General features: G+C 40.5%; 1 protein-coding gene across 2 annotated transcripts in view; it reads right to left on the bottom strand.

Annotated features, from left to right (window-relative positions):
• Positions 1–1,697: 1,697 nt before the first annotated feature.
• LOC142813939 (CRISP/Allergen/PR-1-like) overlaps positions 1,698–20,567 on the bottom strand; it is a 36,936-nt gene continuing 18,066 nt past the window's right edge. For both annotated transcript variants that reach the window (XM_075891891.1, XM_075891892.1), the window contains exons 6-14: positions 17,013–17,116; positions 15,484–15,605; positions 14,776–14,823; positions 14,479–14,535; positions 9,642–9,764; positions 8,763–8,834; positions 6,085–6,192; positions 4,759–4,868; positions 1,698–1,831 (exon numbers count right to left, since the gene is read on the bottom strand). In XM_075891891.1, the coding sequence (XP_075748006.1) occupies positions 1,802–1,831; positions 4,759–4,868; positions 6,085–6,192; positions 8,763–8,834; positions 9,642–9,764; positions 14,479–14,535; positions 14,776–14,823; positions 15,484–15,605; positions 17,013–17,116 (774 nt within the window). In that variant the 3' untranslated portion in view covers positions 1,698–1,801. The remainder of the gene's footprint in view (positions 1,832–4,758; positions 4,869–6,084; positions 6,193–8,762; positions 8,835–9,641; positions 9,765–14,478; positions 14,536–14,775; positions 14,824–15,483; positions 15,606–17,012; positions 17,117–20,567) is intronic.

The following is a 20,567-nucleotide window of genomic DNA, read 5'->3' as shown; positions in this document are numbered from 1 at the left end:
AAGCGGGCTTGAATGCCAGTACCCAAAGTGCCGAACACCAACCGCTGGCGCATATGGCTCATCTTCTTCTTCTTTGTCTTTGATTGGTATACCTCGGTGATGATTGCGTACAATCATTGTATACAAAGGCACGAAAGAGGACTCGCAAGGTGTTTTGAACTTGCAATTTATTCAAGAGGTCATTGTGTATTTGCGTATATCCCAGTCTGTAGTAATACGAAGTGCACGCGCACGCAAAAAAAAAAAAAGTCATTGCTTCGACTTGGATGAACGACCCTCCCTTTAAAGAAGTAAATTAATTTAAAAAGCAAGGCACCGTCCCATTCATGGCCTATCCCCCTATAGGTGTGTTGCGCCAAGGTGTTGAGATACCAACCAACCAGAATAAGGACTGGTCCTCGGTCAAACCCGTCCTCGATTGAAATGTGGAATAATTTTTCGTTTTTGTTTTTGGAGGTCTACCTGTACTTAACATTTTCTACTAATTTTAGACCAATTGCAGCGCGATAAGAGACGTGGACGAAGATGAAAAAAAAAAGGAGACGAAATTTTCAACTTCGCCTTCTTGGCTAATCCTCCAGAGTCGGTACGTGTCATAGATTGAATGTAAAAGACGCAATCAAATACTCGGCGCCCGTCCTTTGTAGTTCGATGCCCCGCCTGTGTGTGGTGCTGGTTGGGTGGCTAAGTACTGGGATAGTCTTTTTGTTTTTCGAGTAGTATCTGCTGTGTTTTTTTTTTCATTTCATGCAGGAGCAGTTTCGGTTTCTTGTGGTACTCAACTTGAGGCTGCACTGGTGTCTCGGAATTCCCCTGGTTAGGATCGTCCCCTATGGACGACCTCTCTGCACATTGATGATGCACCTATTGACTTGTTTCTCCGCGGTGGCGTGAGCAGTGTTTCCATCACTCTGGTCCCCTTGGGCGAACATTTCATTAAGAAGATAATATTAAGTGAATTTTCGGCACATTCAATAACATCCACATTAGAATTCAAGCACTTCATTGATCAGTGAAATAGTAACGCTTCTCAAACTCGAGCAATGGAAATCGCAATCACTAGACTGCGTTGTCAGACTCCACAGCTAAATTTATATTCACACAAGGCTGCTCTGGCATCCTCCCCTCGTTGTTCTTTTTTTTTGCGGAGTAAATTAGTCAACCGAGTTATCTCATTTTCTGAAGTGGATACTATGACTTGCACAAGAATGCTTTAGAAGCCGTTTTCCGCTTCCATTTATTTAAATGTGCGAAACGTACTTTCTTTCGAGGCTTTGTTTCTGGGTCGCAGTAATGGGAAGATTGCTGACACATTGCAGAAGATCTTCAAAGGTTCAAAGAAACTCAAGCGTTAAAATCAATTATTGCTCGTATTTCTTACATTTTAAAACTTATTTTTCAATTCATATTTTCCACTTCATTGCTTGTAATCCATAACATTTTATCATTCCATTATTAATTTCCTCATGTTTCATCTTCTTTCTTTTAAATAGACCAATATTAAGCTTTTGTTAAAGAATCAGGCTATAAAAACTATCCGGTTCTCGGCCAATCACCCAGAGTAGGTGCACGCTACACATTCAGAGGTCTACTCTATTCTACTACGAGTACACTTTGTGCCATTTCTTTTATATATTTGTTTGAGCATACAATCATTAACACTGTAGAACAGTGATGACAATCTGTTTATTAAGCGCTCAATGACCGTGCAAAAATGTAGGAGGAACCGTTCTGCGTGAATGATACCCAATGCTGATTCAGTAGAATGCGTACGTTCTCACGATCGTCGTCGTGCGTCCGGTCACTTTCTGGAATCACGGCGCTGCAAAACCTGTAATCGGTTTCGTATATACATGGTAAGTTCTGGCCTTCTGAACTGCTTTTTCGTGCATTGCGACAAAGCAGTTCCTTGAGTCATCTAGGCGAAAGCCTTATACTCGTATGCCTCATCGAAATGAAAATTTACCAGCATGGGCACCAACACGCGTGGTGAAAAAATCAGCAAGTAATGACGTCGCCATGACGCCATAGACACAAAAATTTGTGATGTCATTACTATCTCACATCACGTGATGATCTTGGTGAAAGTTGGGCCTATCTTGGAGACAATGCAAATCCAGATGCAGTGCAAAAAAAAAAGGACTGCAAGGCCTCCGATTCCGGGGGCAGTGCATAACTACGTTAAGTGCAGAATGCTTTCAGTAGGGGGTGGGGTTAATAAATACATTGGCTGAGAAGAAAAAAAAGACGTTGTCGTCTTGAAAGTCGTTTTATACAGATGCATAAGATATCGTGCGAGTTTTTACCTTTTGGTGTGTAGTTGTCACATACTTCTTTTGTATGTATTCAACAAAAACGCAGCCCGGACACTAAGACACCTATTTTCATAGAACAAGTACATTCTCGCAGCATTTGGAAAAGCAAATGGTCTTGATTGCCCTTAGAAAACGAGAAATAAAACATGGCACAATTTTATATATTTTAGTATAGAGAAAATGTACAACGAAGACATTCACTAATGGGTAATGTCATGCCAAACGTCCCAAATGATTGCACGTGGCCAACTCAGGTATTGTTTAAAAATGTAGATGACAATTTAGGCAACTATCTCCCTGCCTACTGTATTTCTGCTAGACAAAAATTTTTTTTTCGTCTTTAGCTGTGATTGGAATATTTCCACAGTGTTTATAACACACGTTTATAACACGAAAGGGGATTTAAAGTACCATTTGTACTCTGCTACAAAACAGCAGTATGCCGTTCACGTACTCATACATAAAAAAATGCTGTAGTGTGTTCAGAAAAAGTGTTCAACGATTTCTAATTCTTCATAACTTAACTACTTGATTGATTAAAACTTCAATAAAATAACTGGCGAGTAAACTGCGGCCGTTCCTAGAATTAGTATTTCCACGCGATAGCTACCACTTTGAGACACCGGGTTACACAACATACTATCTTTTGTATTGCTACATATTTTAACGCGAATCATTTTTTGGGTAGCGGTTTGAGTTTAAAAGCAGTCCTTTATTTAGCATCAAAACACTTTTTATGAGCTATAATAGGAAGAAAAAATCATGGCTGATAATTTGGACATCGAGATCGGTGTAACACGAAAGTGAAACGTGTTTTCAAAGAGGACGTTGAGAGTTTATTGTACATTGTTTCCCCACAGGCGTGAAGGAATGAATAAATTGTAACGTCACGAGAGAAACGGCAAGCATCTCGAAACTTGCAGCGCGCTCCTGAAGCATTAAAGACGCATGAAAGAACATTCATGTGACGAACGCGAACAAACAGTTGTCACAGCTAGACACTTAACGCGCTCTGCGCAAGCACAATGAAAGACATAGTAAACGAACGCACAAGTATACACAGGAGGAGGGCCAACAACTGTACAACTCTTACTTTTTGGTGGTTTAGCAGCGCGCTCCTTTCGCAAACGCGGGCTCCGCAGCGAGCGAAGTGACGTTCGTGCTCTCTGTGACTTGAACGCAAACTTGCCGTGAAAGCATTGTATGTTCGAGCCGCCCTATGATCAGACAAGCGCGAGCACAAGCAACCACGCTCTGCAGAGGCGCGCGTGCATCGCAAGGCGTGAGGCGCGTCCTCCAAGCCCTTCGCCTGATCTCGCAAACGATAACGAGAACACGCAGAAGCCAACAAGTTCCGGGTATCGCCAACAGCAAATGGTGTATATAAATAGCTCACTGTTAAAAACTAGAACGCACGCTCTGTTGTCGAGTCGATTGGCGCCACGCGTTGCGGAGTGAGAAGTCGTAGGTTCGACTCCCGGGGACGGAAATCTAGTTTCTTTTTTTTTCTTTGCCATCTGTTAGTGTATATTTTTACAGCGTGACTCCCGTGTCGGAAATAATTCAGTGGAGCAATGCTGCTCCCGGCATAAAACACTTTCGTTGAAAAATAGGCAGTGATACGAAGGATGTACACGCTACATAAAAACAATACTAAAGCAGAAATACACACTACAGTCTATTGAAACCATAAAAAAATAAAAGCTCCACCCACATCTATTACTGCCCCTGTCCTTCTGGAGAGTACTGGCACAAATACTCCACCCAATCAAATTTTCTCCTTTCTTTGACGTCAAACGCATTGTGCGCGTTTCAGATAGTTGGCATTCTCATACAGACACAAGTTCGTTTTGCTGGTTATAAGTGAAAAATTTGATCACCCCGCCAAATTTGATCAGGTATTCTGATATCACTGCGTAGGCTAAAGCGTATTCTGGGAGAGAATGACGAACTTTTAATTCTCAATGTGCGTGGTATTTAGGTGAGCGCCAACAAAAACGTACTTACGGTTCCAAAGGAGGCCATGGATGGCACGACTTTACATGGGTGATTGGCAAGCGCGCCGGTGTTTCACTGGCGAAGCATGTCTTTATATTTACTTCATAACCGACTATAAAACCTTAGTTTTAAAATGCGGATAGTTCGTGTGAAACATACCGCATTTTTTTCTAATAACAGCGGTGCAAGTTGTTATTCACTAGTATTGGCTGATTGTTGGCTATTGCATTGGCTACAGTGTGCAACTTGTGTGGCTCTACGATCGTACAACAATCTAATGGCACGATAAATAAGCCGTAGAACATATGCGTCTTTTTACTTCATCGAAGCTGCGCTACGGCAGTTTTTTTTTTGAAATCCGCCCCATTCTTTTGTTCACGAGTACGTGTGTCGGTGGCAAGTAACATGATACTATCTAATTTATTTGTTAACGACGTACTCATACCTGATAAGTCGATCCCGGAGAGACGACTTTCTTGCATTGACACTTGACCTGGATTTCTGGCACCACTCCACCATGTGCTTTGGGTATAATGCTCATAAGATGTTTCTTCACTGAAAAAAATTTATACAAAATTATTAAAAAATATATAAGTGCTCGATCAATCCCTAAGGCGGTAACAAGTGCGATATTTTATATTTTTTTTGGGGAGGGGGAGTGGGGAAGTGTAGATTACATCAATAGCTGTGCAAAAAAAGCACGCCGGATTTTATTTGTAGAAAAAAAATATTGTTTTAAGTCTTTTATAGCAAAGTTTTTACAGCAACGTCGTTTGTGATCTCAGAAGAGAGATGCAATACTTCGACTAAAAAAAATTAGTTGTCATAGCCGACTAAAAAAGAACCTCAACGGTTGATATAGACAGAACAAAGAATCAGACCACGAACGAGGTCAACACAAACTCAGAACCGGGGCTGTCGGAAGAACAAGACCCTGCTTTAAGGTAAAAAGGCGTACTTATCACGTATATATATCTTAGGAGTTCATGATGCGAAATTCTGCTTGACCACTTGGTACCTGGAGACATATACAATGACCGCAGCCTATAGTGACAACGACAGATTCTAGTATACACAGCAGAAATGAAAAAAAAAGTGTAGAAATATCATGTCGAAAAGCAACCGCTAATGAGCTGTGAACTAATATAGAGCAATGCAAATGAGCCTAGAGGGGGTGGGGGTAATATAATAGCTTTATAAAAAGTATCGATATAACATATTCAACTGAAAGGAAATTGTTTGGTCGAATTCAGTTCACTGTATTTTCATGTTTCGTCTACAAGTTAAGTGCATCGAACATTGCAATGCATAAGTCAAACCATGGTCCTTCAATATTAAAGGGCCACGGTCAAACTAACATTCTATGTTGCTTCTTCCCATGGTCTTGAAAACACGCACGAAATATTTTTCAGTGCATTTATAGATGTTCTTCCCAGCGGTGTTTGTAGCTTTGAAGAAATCAGAATCTTTCCAAATAAAAAAAATCGTCTCGATTCGTGCATTATCTCGAAAAGTAGCTCAATGTGCTCGTGAAAAAAAAAAAAGGAATGCCGCTATGAGTGAGCATCTATAGTCCCCTGCATTTGACCATCCATGCAGTGTAACGTGTATGTTTAGGCTACTCTGACTACTGGATATTTTTTTCGCAACCCAAACAGTTGCTCTTAGGTGCCTTGCAGATCTTGCTTCTCAGTTTCCATTTACAAGTATAGTGGCTGTGAAGAACCGCGAGTACAAGTATTGCACAAGTAAAAGTGCTGCGAAGACTTACTTTGTTCCATGGCTGCCTCATCACATTTGCAGGGCGCGTTTTCAGAGTTGGCGGGGCTGATGGGCTCTCGAGGGGGCGGGCCTGCTTTCCTAGAAAACCTTTGTAGTGCTGCAAAAGACATTGCGACAAAAGTTGAAGCATTGCCATTTTGATCTGTGTTATGACACTATTTTCATTCTGTAACAACATATTGACATATAATATATGTTTTCTTAGTACACACAACTTCTATCATTATTGTTCTTTTTTTTCCCTTTTTCATAGCGTGTTCTTTGTAACTGTGTGTGAATGCATTGTTTATACTTGCCATAAGTGTTCTTAAGTGATTTTACGTTTAACCTCCTTATATATCTTTCATATTGTTATCTCTGAAATGTTCTTTCTTGTATATGCTTAATTTGTGTGCGCGCTTCCTGCTAAATTTCCATTGGGATCGGCAGTATGTCTGAAATGATAAACAAATGTTATCACAAGAAGAACAGCAATGCAGCTTGTTGCTGATGTAAGTCAAAGCCACCCTTCTCTATCCTGATACATAAGGCACAAATTACCACTACACATGTGCAGCAGGACAAATCGGCAAGGAAACCTTAGACCAATTAAACATGCAATCCAGAAAGACCTATTTATGGTATGAAGGTATATAATGTTCTCTTTCTCTCGCGTAATAAAGTGAGGAAAGGAAAAAACTGATAATGTGTTTTACAATAAAATGTATCAAGTATAGTGCGCACAGATTCTAGTGAACATTCGTGGTGAAAATTGTTTTTGAGACCAAGGTAACAATTTGAGCTGTGGTTTTCAGTTCGCTCTGAAGAACGGAGGAAGCATCAAAGCAGTGAAGAGGAAACTTCGGATGGGCAAAAAGCTGATATGTGCACCAAGGGACAAGGAAGGAAAACTGACTACCAATATGAATAGAATACTTAGAATAGCGGAGGATTTTTACAGAGATCTTTACAGTAGCCGGGACAACCACGATCTTAATTCAAGAACTAGCAGTAACCTAGATGGCAACCCAACAGTAATAATAAAATAAGTAAAAAAAGCCTTGGGGAGCATGGAAAGACGTAAAGCTGCTAGTGAGGATCAGGTCACATCAGATCTGCTGAAAGAGGCAGGATAGATCGTGTTAGAAAAACTAGCCACCCTGCTTACGAGGTGTCTCCTAACGGGAAGAGTAACCGAATCTTTGAAGATTGCAAACATCATCCTAATACGTAAGAAATGAGATGACAAGGACTTGAATAATTACAGGCCGACCAGCTTGCTCTCTGTAGTATACAAGCTATTTACAAAGGTAATTGCTAACAGAGTAGAGAAAACATTAGAATTCATTCAACCAAAGGAACAAGCAGGATTTCGAACAGGCTACTCAACAATCGACCATGCTCCTACTATCAATCAGGTGTTAGAAAAATGCTCAGAATATAACCAACCACTATACATAGCCTTCATAGATTACGAGAAGGCGTTTGATTCAGTAGAAATATGAGCCGTCATGCAGACACTGCGGAATCAGGGCATCGACGAAGCATATATAAACATCGGGGAAGAAATCTACAGGGGATCAACCGATACCATACTGCTTCATAAAGAAACTAACAGTATACCAATTAAGAAGGGTGTAAGGCAAGGATAGAATCTCCTCAATGCTATTTACTGCATGCTTACAGGAGGTTTTCAGAGTTCTAGAATGGGAAGAGTTAGGGATAACAGTTAATGAAGAATACCTTAGTAACGTCCGTTACGCCGATGACATTGTATTGCTGATTAATTCAGGGGACGAATTGCAACTCATGATTTCGGAGTTAGACAAAGACAGCAGAAAGATAGGTCTCAAAATAATCTGTAGAAAACGAAAGTAATGTATACAACAACCTCGGAAGAGAACAGCGCTTCGGGATAGGTGATAGTGCACTTGAAATTGTAAAGGACTATGTCTACTTAGGACAGGTAATAACCGCGGAGCCGAACCACGAGCTTGAAGGAACTAGAATGATGAGATTGGGGTGGAGCACACTTGGTAAGCACTCTCAAAAAATGACAGGTAGATTGGCACTATCCCTCAAAAGGAAGGTATATAACTGCTGCATCTTGCTGGTACTTAGCTACAGAGCAGAAACCTGGAGACTTACAAAGAGGTTCCAGCTTAACCTGAGGACGACGCAGCGAGCGATGAAAAGGAAAATGATAGGTGTAACCTTAAGAGACAAGAAGAGAGCAGAGTGGATCACGAAACAAACCAGGGTGAAGGATATCATAGTTGAAATCAAGAAGAGGAAATTGACATGGGCCGGGCATGAGGCGCGTAAGCAGGGTAACCACTGGTCATTGAGGGTAACTAACTGGATTCCCAGAGAAGGCAAACGGGTTAGCGGGAGAGAGAAAGTGAGGTGGGTAGATGAGATTAAGGAGTTTGCGGGTGTAAAATGGCAGCAGCAAGCACAAGACCGAGTTGACTGGCGGAACATGGGAGAGGCCTTGGTCCTGCAGTGGACGTAGTCTGGCTGATGGTGATGATGATAATAATGATGATTTTCTGGTTCTTCAACTATTCGTCCGATGGATGTTTGCAGAGATGTGCACAGCGAATGAGTCAAATTAGAATAATATACTTGTTGCAAGTAAGCCAATCTGCATGCGCTCTTATTTCAAAGATGTGCGTAATTACTTACGGTCACCGAATATGTCCATTCCCGATCCAAACATTAGTTCCGGTTGACCATTTACAGGCATGCCGCTCAGCACTGGAACAAAACATTCGCCAAGTAACGTAAAGCTAGCGTGAAAACAACCCATATTCTTATCTTATATTTACCTTAAGTGTATGTACCCTGTACATGCTATAGCGACACGAAAATAGTAACGAGGTGAAAGATAACAAAAAATTATTTTTGAATACCGGCTATACTTTACCAAACGCACAAAACACACGAAAAGAACGCAAAATAAGAATAAAGTTGGTTTTTGAATTCGGGATGAATGGGATAAAGAGAGCCTTAAATTTTCCAGCAATTCGTGAGTGCAATGAGTTGAACTGCACTCGTTTGCTGGCGTATTTTAAAACATGCCGAAAATCAGTATTTAAGGCTGCCTGGCGAAGCAGCTGCAATATTCAGCCTTTTCTAGTTGGTCTTGGTCGTTAAACTTCTGAAGCCTATTACACGATGCAACTTCCTCTATATAGCATGCTTTTTCAAGCACATGCTTACATTAATAATAAAATCAACGTATGGTATTCTCTTACAAAACATCCACAATTTTACCAAAAAAAAAAGAATATTCGCATCACGCATTATCTCATTTTTTTGTAGCATACTAGCATACAGTCTATTACAATTATTACTCTGCTTTGCCATTTTCGTCCACCTTATGATCTACTGCGATGAACGGGTCAAGCGTCATTTCACTAAAAGACCCGAAAACTATTGTTCAATAGCTGCGAAATCTAGCTCTATGAAGCATGTGCACTTGTCATATCTTGATCATTCATATGAAGCCATTGTCATAGGAATCAAACATTCAAATAACGAAATACCTCTAAAATTATTCACCTTCGGGATTAAATGGTAACTGAGCTTGCTGAATATTGTGCATTGGTTCAACGATCTGCATTTTTTGGCCAGAAATCGTGGGTACGTTTGGCGGTGAGGCGACAGGGAACGTATGAATGGTCCCTGAAAAAAAAAAACGTAGACGGAACAAGGTTATAGTCAATCAGGTGATTGTAAAGAAAACTTCTTGCTGTTATATCCATCAAATTTTAACAGCTGGGGCTCATCCACAACCAAGGCGCTGAGTGATAGCTAAACAATTATTCGACGTTGCTAATGTCATTTGCACACACACACACACACACACACACACACACACACACACACACACACACACACACACACACATATATATATATATATATATATATATATATATATATAGTGGGAGTAATAATTCAATGGGCCAGTTAGTCTTCGTGAAGGTATGGGATATGGCTCAACGGGAGCGTTGTCAACAAGGATAAATATATTTATTTCCCAACAGTTTCGGGAGGGGACCTCCCTTCATCAGGGGATAACTCATCCCCTGATGAAGGGAGGTCCCCTCCCGAAACTGTTCGGAAATAAATATATTTATCCTTGTTGACAACGCTCCCGTTGTGCCATATATATATATATATATATATATATATATATATATATATATATATATATATATATATATATATATATATATATATATATATATGTATATATATATACGCATGCTATTACATTGCAACTTCTGTTAGTCAAAATATTACACAATACGCAAGTTTACTGTCAGGAAATTGTTGATTATATTTAATTATCAACTCGAGGTTGGCTAGTTCTGCGGAAGATATACAGTCTGTCAAAATTCATGCAACACATTACCTATTATAATTACGGGATGTTCTGCTCTGATACTAAGGCATCGATGAAGAAGGAGTTGAGAGGCCCACTCTGTCCGTCTCGGTTATAATACCTACATGTAACCTTCTATGCATTCACTTGATCAAGGGTCATGTAAAAACACGTGATGCGGGTCCGATTCTCCCAAGATAACGAATTATGGATATTATGTTTACGTTTAAAACAGTAAACTAAAATACCGTCACATTTTCCATAAATAATATGGGGCTTTTTCAAAATTTCTGAAGCAAGTGAATGACAATGCGAAAGATGACTTTGTGAAGAAGCTGAGCCACTTTTCTGGAGTATACGTGAGATGGGCCTATTGAAACACTTTCCAATCACTCTTCAACAGCAGTAGGTCATTGGATTATCGAAGAGTAGACAGGCCAGCATACTAAATTTTCCATGTGGCAATCGTTCTAAGCCCAAATGGCTCGAGGTTTCTTTTTCTTAAACACATACCGAACGGCAGCAAAGACAGCCGCCGTCAATTCTCCTATAGTAAACTACCGTATACTCTGAATCGCTTGCATGTTTTCTGAGAACTTGAACCATTTAGATAGTACGAGGAGTAGTTACACACTACTCAGTGATTATGGGGTACATGGTTCCGGTAATCGTTGACCACTTGTTTCCAAACACACAAGGTAAATGACTTCACCAAACAAGGTACGCCGTCTTTTCTTTTTTTTTCTTTTTTCTCTTTTGCTCCTTCCCTGTCCTGTGTTTTTTCTGGTGTTGCGCTGTAAATAAGTTCACGATAAACAACGTACAGCTGGCGTGAAAACAGCCCATATTTTTATGTTATATTTTCCTTAAGTGTATGTACCCTGTGCGTGCTATAAGGACCGTAGGGGAGCAGTTAACCGTGCCCTTTGCTTGAGAACCTGGTGCCCTGAGACATCTGTATTTTTAGGGGCGAAGCTCTTTAAAGTTGTGGGTTGGTCGTCACATGTATGTATGTATGTATGTATGTATGTATGTATGTATGTATGTATGTATGTATGTATGTATGTATGTATGTATGTATGTATGTATGTATGTATGTATGTATGTATGTATGTATGTATGTATGTATGTATGTATGTATGTATGTATGTATGTATGTATGTATGTATGTATGTATGTATGTATGTATGTATGTATGTATGTATGTATGTATGTATGTATGTATGTATGTATGTATGTATGTATGTATGTATGTATGTATGTATGTATGTATGTATGTATGTATGTATGTATGTATGTATGTATGTATGTAGTAACCACCTCACAGCATATCCACGGAGTGAATGATGGTGAGTGGGGCGAAGGTTCGGAGAGTTTTATCGACAAACCGTGAATCATCCGCTGCCCGCGTCAGTCCGTCGTCGCTCTGTCTGTCTGTTTGACGTACGGTCGGACGGATGGATGAACGCATGGACGAACAGACGCACGCACGTACGGGCGGATGAACGGGTGGATGGCCTGACTTATGGATGGACGGCAGCAAGAACGAACGGATGGATGGAAGTGCGGTGGACTGACGAACGCTTCACCGTACTCATCATCATTCACTCCGTGGATATGCCCCAATTTTTTTTCTATGGCGAAATAACACACTTGCAGTAATGCTTACATGCCGCATTATCGGTTATAACAATAAATTGTGGCTGTTTGGTGTCAATGCCAAAAGTTGATGGACAAAAAATCTCGGAAAAGAAGAAAACGAGAAATTCAAGATAGTGAAACCTCGCTTACAACCCCAATTCGCCCTGGCACCCCTTCGTATTTGCGGTATGCTTTACCAAAAACGTTACAGTGCTGCGGCAAAGCGCCTTTTCAAAATGCAGTACGTTGTTGGATTGGTGGTGGCTCCAGATTGGTGGTGGCTCCACTTTCGGACACACAATTTAAGTAAGAAGTCTAGACTTGGAAAACCTTCAGCAACCAGAACATCCTATGTTGTTAGGCATTGGTTCTATAAGCCACGTAGCGGTCCAGTGAAAGCGTCCGAATTTTCAAGCATGTCCGAAAAAGTGGCATCTTTTTTATTTTATTCGAGGGCTGATGTCTGTTGACATATCCTATTGATTATTACCAATATTTCCGTTTTCTCAGAGTAGCCCGCCATCCTGTCTTGCTTTTTTTTGTTCAACCCGATTATAGAAATTATCGGTTATAAGAATGAAAGTTTCTTGGTACTTGAGTATTGTTCAAGTGGGTTCGAGTGTACTCACCTCGATTGACTCGAACCGAGACGGCTTAGCGCTCTCCCGTAGTTGTGTACATGTGCATCTCTAAATATTGATCACTTTTTGTTCTCAAGACAATTTTGGAGGTCTTCATAATTACAGACTGACAGCTCAACACCCTCCCGTAGGAGAGGGCCGACTACTCCAAATCGTCTCATTTTCTAAACATACAGGCAGAAAACAAAAGTACAGGATATGTTCAAGCATATTGACGAGATCAGTATGCTTGAACAGGGGTTGCCACTGTAGCGAACATTTCGACAAGTGGTCTTGTGGTCTTCTAGGCAGCTGGTGTCTCGGAGAAGACGTGAACACCTGTCGAAACGTTAACTCCCTTGACAACGCCTCTTCGAGATTTTTTTTTATTTGTTTACATAAGTTGGCCGCGGTGGTGAAGTGATTACTGTGCTTGGTTGCTGACCTGAGGGTCGCGGGTTCGACCCTTGCCGTGGCCGTCGCATTTCAATGGTGGTGAAAGGCCAGAGGCCTGTATACTGCGTGACATCAGTCCGCGTTAAAGACCACCAGATAGCAAAATTTTACACAGCCCTCCACTATAGGATCGCTCATAGTTATACTGAGGTTTTGACACGTTAAACTCCGGATACCCCCGGATACAAAATTATTCACACACACACACACACACACACACACACACACACACACACACACACACACACACACACACACACACACACACACACACACACACACACACACACACACACACACACACACACACACACACACACACACACACACACACACACACGCACACACACACACACACACACGCAAATATATATATATATATAATATTTTCTAGAATATATATATTCTTGGAAATATTATCACTACAAGGCATTAGTGGTTTTTGTATAGATGACGCTGTTATAACTAGAAATTCACAGCATGTTCAGGGAGTGAATGATGATGAGTGAGGCGAAGCGTCCGTCTGATGCGTGCTCCAGACAGACAGACAGACAGACAGACGCTCCGCCTCACTCACCATCAGTCACTGCGTGGGTATGCTGTGATTGTTTTATTCGTACGACTGGCTGCTATATATATATATATATATATATATATATATATATATATATATATATATATATATATATATATATATATATATATATATATATATATATATATATATATATATATATATATATATATATATATATATATATATATATATATATATATACGCAGTGACTGATGGTGAGTGAGGCGGAGCGTCTGTCTGTCTGTCTGGAGCACGCATCAGACGGACGCTTCGCCTCACTCATCATCATTCACTCCCTGAACATGCTGTGAATTTCTAGTTATAACAGCGTCATCTATACAAAAACCACTAATGCCTTGTAGTGATAATATTTCCAAGAATATATATATTCTATAAAATATTATATATATATATATATATATATATATATATATATATATATATATATATATATATATATATATATATATATATATATATATATATATATATATATATATATATATATATATATATGTGTGTGTGTGTGTGTGTGTGTGTGTGTGTGTGTGTGTGTGTGTGTGTGTGTGTGTGTGTTTTGAGAGAGAGCAAAGAAGGGGCGTGGGTAGAGATGCGGCTTCTAGTGGGAAGTAATGCACATTGTCCTGAACGGCAAGGATGCCTCTGCGAGACTTATTTGATGGGAGAATTATTACAAAATTAGGCGGCCACTCACGTTTTGGCGCCTGCTGCGGGAAAGGATACACACGGACATGGTTCATCAAACCCTTGTCTGAAAAGTTAAAACAAACAGAAATAATCATTCAAAAAGGAATGTCACTGTTTGCTATAAAAGCGAAACACACGCAAATGGCTCACAGAAAATAGAGATACAGGAATGCACCATTTGATTTAATTTGCCAAAATCAGCAGTTCATTTTTATTTGAAAACCTCGTTCGAAAGAAATCATTTGCTATTTCATTCGATTTGTTATCTAATATTACCATTCCAGCGCCCTTGTTCAATACTCACTCTTCTGAGGAAAATGATATATTCGAACGACGTCGGCAGGGGATAGCCCTGAAATAAAAGGGATTCACAAGTAAATTATCAGTTCATTTAATTATGTCAAAGTTATTATTACACTAGACCTGGAATGCGCTTCTTGATGCACGTTTGATAAGGCTTGTACTTGAGCAAAATTTTCAAGCGTTTTCGCGAGTGAATAAGGCTAGTGAACAGTTGCGAGATAAAGCGTGAGAAAAAAAAGAAGGTGAAGGTGAACTATGTTTAAATTAGTGTAATTACACTGGCTTTAATGTATAGTAGCGCTAGTTCACGTATAAACGCACTTACATAATCGTGTTTACAAAGTACGTAACTTTTTTATTTTAATATTCTAATTTGTCTTGAGCATGTACCCTGGATTGACAGATGCCCACGGAAATATTCAACTGCACAATTCATTTATGGCTTTTTTTTTCTTATGGTTTGTTGCGTATTTAGGCTTTTCCTTTGTTGTTCCTCAATTTTACGTACTCTCTATATTGCACGCCCTCTACTGAACAAGCTTGAACAGGCCTGCACGTAGTGCAGGCCTGTTTGGAAAGCATCGTCATCTCTTCGTTGCTGCTTCGTCATAAACCAGCCTGCTCGAAACTTCGGCTGTCGTAGGTAAGTAGAATTGAAGTGACGTAGTTCTCCAGCAAAATACGACCCACAGTTTGTATTGATACTTACGTGCCAATGGCACTGCAGCCAAGCGGCACAAACCAGGCAAAGACGGGCTGCAAGATGTTCTGTTCGGGCAGTGGCTGCACGGTCGACCTTTTTGGTAGACCCTAGACTGAATAACATTGCCCCTGTTGCGGAAAACGTGGACTCTGAATAACCAATTTCACAATTAAAAAACAAAAAAAAAACCAACAAAAATAATAGGCAGATCCCGCTTACCTCGGGAATCGATGTCATGCCAAGTAAGCATGCGGATAGAAGTTGACTGTGTTGTATTTTTTATTAAGCGAAACGTTACGAAGTGGTGCTGAAAAATACGTACAAATGCCCGCACAGAGATACATTTAACAGCCGCATATATTTTATAGAAGCAGTCATTTACAATTACGTAATCATGTCAACAGAAACAGGAATACTGATAGCACCTGAAGCGGTAAACTGATATGAAGCACTGGTGTTCGCGTGGATGGTATCCCTGGGATACTGCTACTTAAGTGAACTTCAGCGAATGGTGCGCCTATATAACTACAGTCGACATTTACCCGACGTGCACGGCTATATCATTGTACATATGTGATATTTATAAATGTTACTGGGATGCTATACGTGAAACGACCTAGAATAAATAAGCTTAACTAATAACTTTTTGTCGCCACACTTTGCTTTTAAATAACAGTGGTCGCAAAGATGCGTTGGCGTAAGGCGAAGATGCCTTGGAGTGCATCCCAGCCCAATAATATCATCGTGGTGTGTTCTCGGTGATCAAGCATTGGGCTAAACCTGAACAGTAGAACTTTAGAGTGAATGAAGAACAAAGGAAGACCGATACAATAAGCGGCAAGGAATACGACTTGCTATATTAAGGAAATAGAAGTAAATGTCAATCTAAGGAGTTCAACAAAAACTAGAACATGAACAAGAGTTCCTTCCTAGCTCCTCGTCTTTCTTTCTGCAGTCGATCTCTCTCACTATCTAACTTTTTGTCTGTTTCTGTGTTGCTTATGTTTTTGGGGGGTGGGGGGTGGGCTTAGGCTTTGTTTTTTGGAAAAAAATTTCTTGTTACAGACCTAGACAGGATATGCCCGTAACTACTAAAAAGTTGTTATAGGCCACTACTCGACTACTGCTTCACATGGCATTGAACGCCAGAAAGCGTGAGATCTTCCGGATTTTTTTCAAAGAGCAGTTCCTTCAGCAGGCTGGCACAGCTGAGCATAAACAAAAAGGGAGAGTAGTTGCACGTCACCGCTTGAGAATCATGTTGTCATTCATCGACACGTAGGCGAAACATGTGATGATCCGCTATAGTGTATGTCGGTCGAACTCGCATGGAAGAACAGCAGGCGAAAATGGCATGCAAGTGTTGATGATAAAATGCTAAACATTATCTTAATTATTTCAATACGTTATTTATTACACGATTATCAACATTATTTAATTCATATTGCACTCAATAATTACGGCAGGTGAGAGTTGTGGTTGCAGTTGTGGCTCTTGTTGCGAGTTTGACAAAGATATACAGGACACGCACTTACATGGGTCCATAGTTGCACGTGTACAGCGTACGATACCAATCCTCGTCCTTAATCTTGAATCTTGCTTTGCCGCAACCAACATGAGTGGTTTTCGCCCAGATCAACTGTGCTTAAGAAAAATGATTAAAAGTGCGTATATTGGTCTCACACGAAGACAACCGCCATTGCAAGCACAGTTTTTCAGGGTATACACACGGGAAAAATAGAACACACGAACGTGTAGCAAATAACTCAAATCATTCGCAGAAACCTTACATGCCAAATTTACAAAGAAGCGTACCTAATAAGAAGACAACCTTTATTAGTCTATAGTGTGTTATACATACTGAAAGTGTACGGCTGTGCGAAAAAAAAAAGCCACGTTCCCAAGGTAAGGTACGGAGACGAATGGAATATCGCACTCTACATTGGTCAAGCACTGAACAAAGAAAAAAAAACAGGTGTAGCACCAAAAACACATGCTCAGAAAGCAAGAACCAGATGCTAAGTCACACTTGTGTAGCCCGCCTGAACAGGCTAATGAAAGGACCTATACCGCAATCGTTTGTTTTCACCAATAAAGCGGAAGCCTACGGTACCAAACGTGCCTACATATTACCCATTCTCACAATAATCTTCGTATCATCAAAGAAGCTAAGCTTGCCTCCGTATTCTTCCTTAAAGTACTGAATTAAAATACCTAATTATAAATACACCCAGCAAAACCAATGCTTCTTTAACCATAAGCCTGAAACTAATGCTTTGCTGGGGCTATATCCTGTCAATCTTTTCCTTGAACTCGCAGTACGGCATCTCTAGCATTGCGAATTGGTCAGCTAAGTTAACTAATTTTTGATTGCAGGCTAAAGACAGAGGCTTGCAATGTTATGACCGTCATCAAAATTGATAAACCATTGACGAATGTTTCAATTGAGAACAATTAAACATAATATGGTTGAAATTAAGGCAAGACGGAATTTCGAAGTGATGCAAAATCCCTGGAACATGAATAGCATCTGTAGTCAACGTTCACTCTAGTGGCCTTGTCTTCTTTAAGACTGCCTTTGCACCCTTAAGCTTAATTTGTTTCAAAATACTTCTACCGATAACAATTGGCTATTAAAACTTAAGCCTGGTACTAATGGAGAAGCTCCGCTACATTTCTTGTCGACAGGTGAGTACCACCTGAACGCAAGGTGTTGCACCACAGATACCAGCCAGATACCCGAATTTTTAATCGCTTATACAAAATATGGCAGCGTGAAGCTTGCGTGTGATTTGAAGGGCAGAAAAAATGAGCATAGCTTAATGTAAGAAGAAGAAGAAGAAGAAGAAGAAGAAGAAGAAGAAGAAGAAGAAGAAGAAGAAGAAGAAGAAGAAGAAGAAGAAGAAGAAGAAGAAGAAGAAGAAGGAGGAGAAGAAGAAGAAGAAGAAGAAGAAGAAGAAGAAGAAGAAGAAGAAGAAGAAGAAGAAGAAGATGATGAAGAAGACGAAGAAGAAGAAGAAGAAGAAGAAGAAGAAGAAGAAGAAGAAGAAGAAGAAGAAGAAGCGGTAGTAGCGGTAGTAGCGGTAGTAGTAGTAGTAGTAGTAGTAGTAGTAGTAGTAGTAGTAGTAGTAGTAGTAGTAGTAGTAGTAGTAGTAGTAGTAGTAGTAGTAGTAGTAGTGCAGACGACATATGCATATGGACGTCTAACAAATCACTGGAAGTGATCGAACATCGGCTTCAACAAGGACTAGACGCAATAAGTGATTACCTCAAAGAGCGAGGCATGCAGATTTCTCACGCCAAATCTGTAGTTCTGTCATTTACGAGAAAAAGGGTGAAAAACTTGAAGCTTTTTGTGGATGGCCAGAGAATCAAAATGGGGCGGTACATCAGCGTCTCTCCTCCACGTCCATTGTGCACTAATCCGACAGAAAATTGCCTACTCTGCGCCAGTTCTCCACAACATCTCTCAGACGTCGCTACACCGACTTCAGCTGTTACAAGCACGAAGCTTACGCATATGTCTGGGGGTTCCACAGGCAACATCAAGTTCTTTGACACTGGCAGAGGCAAGAGAACCCAACTTTATAGTAATTGGAAATGTGGTGACATGTCGGCACCTCTTTCGTCTAGCCACGCAACACCCTTCCCATCCGCTCATATCCAACATCGTGAACCGTGCTGGAGCGCAAATACACCATGTGTACCAACAGTACATTTCCCGGCTTCCTGTGTCGACACATTGGCCACTGGACCAAAACTACCCTCCATGGCTGCTTGAGCTACCGACTATTGAAACGTCAATAGAAGGACTTCGCAGCAAACATGAAGTGCCAACGTTGCCACTCAGCAGTTGGCATCACATCATCTGTTTGACAGGTACCAAGCATACACTCACGTGTACACTGACGGCTCCGTCACCAAAGAGACAGTGACATCAGCACTCATAATTCCGGAATTGCACGAAGAATTTGCATGTCGGTTGGGCCACCTCTCTTCTTCAACAACGTCGGAGCTCGTAGCAATTTTGCCAGCCATAAGCTTTATTAAACTGTCAAAGACACCAAGAAAATGGGTGGTAATTACAGACTCTCTGGTAGCACTCTCATGTGTGGAAAGTGCCACTTCAAGACATATTGATGTGCGTATAGTATACGCTATACTAAAAGAGCTCTCAGAAGCTACGAAGTCGAATCATCGAGTGGCATTTCAGTGGGTTTCTAGTCACTGCGGAATTTAGGGAAATGAAATGGCGGATGTGTTGGCAAAAACCGCTCATAATTCTACGCAAACGTGCCTCATTCCGGTATCTCAATATGATGTAAATAGAATTTTAAGAACAACAAAACGTGAATTATGCCTGTCTACCTGGTTCACATACAGAACAAAGGAATCGATCTTATATTCTGTTGATCCTAATCTTGAATTCCATTTAGACCGTGACCTCCCAAGATGTATGGACACACTCATTCATCGCCTACGACTCGGAACTGCTTACACAAAGCACTACGTCGTATTCATCGTGCAACATCGTCAGCATGTTCATGCGGCCACGACGACGAGGATATCTGTCATATCTTGCTCGACTGTCCGAAACACGACACACCGAAGGCGACTAGAACAAGAACTGCATAGGTAAGATCCTGAGCGACCATTCGGGTTGAATAAAATACTAGGTCCATGGCCATCCAAAACAAATGGCAAAGCAATGAAGGTGCTGCAACACTTCTTCGAAGAAACGAGGATTTGTGACGACTACTCAGCGGACAAAACTTAAAAGTGAGCGTGTCGTCTACGTGTTTGTTCTGCCCTTATAAGAGAAATTTTGCTCTCACCCATGAAGGACTGTATATATGTATATATGTCATTGTTTTTTTTCATACTTTTATTTGTACCATTTAGGTGGAAAGGGGTAGCCGTCGCCAAGTAACGGTGACAAAAACTCCTTCGTTTATTTTCTATTTCAATAAAGAAGAAGAAGAAGAAGAAGAAGAAGAAGAAGAAGAAGAAGAAGAAGAAGAAGAAGAAGAAGAAGAAGAAGAAGAAGAAGAAGAAGAAGAAGAAGAAGAAGAAGAAGAAGAAGAAGAAGA

The sequence above is a fragment of the Rhipicephalus microplus genome, chromosome 4 (assembly GCF_043290135.1).
Source record: "Rhipicephalus microplus isolate Deutch F79 chromosome 4, USDA_Rmic, whole genome shotgun sequence".
Taxonomy (NCBI): Eukaryota; Metazoa; Arthropoda; class Arachnida; order Ixodida; family Ixodidae; genus Rhipicephalus; species Rhipicephalus microplus.
This window is presented reverse-complemented; position numbering and strand designations above follow the sequence as displayed.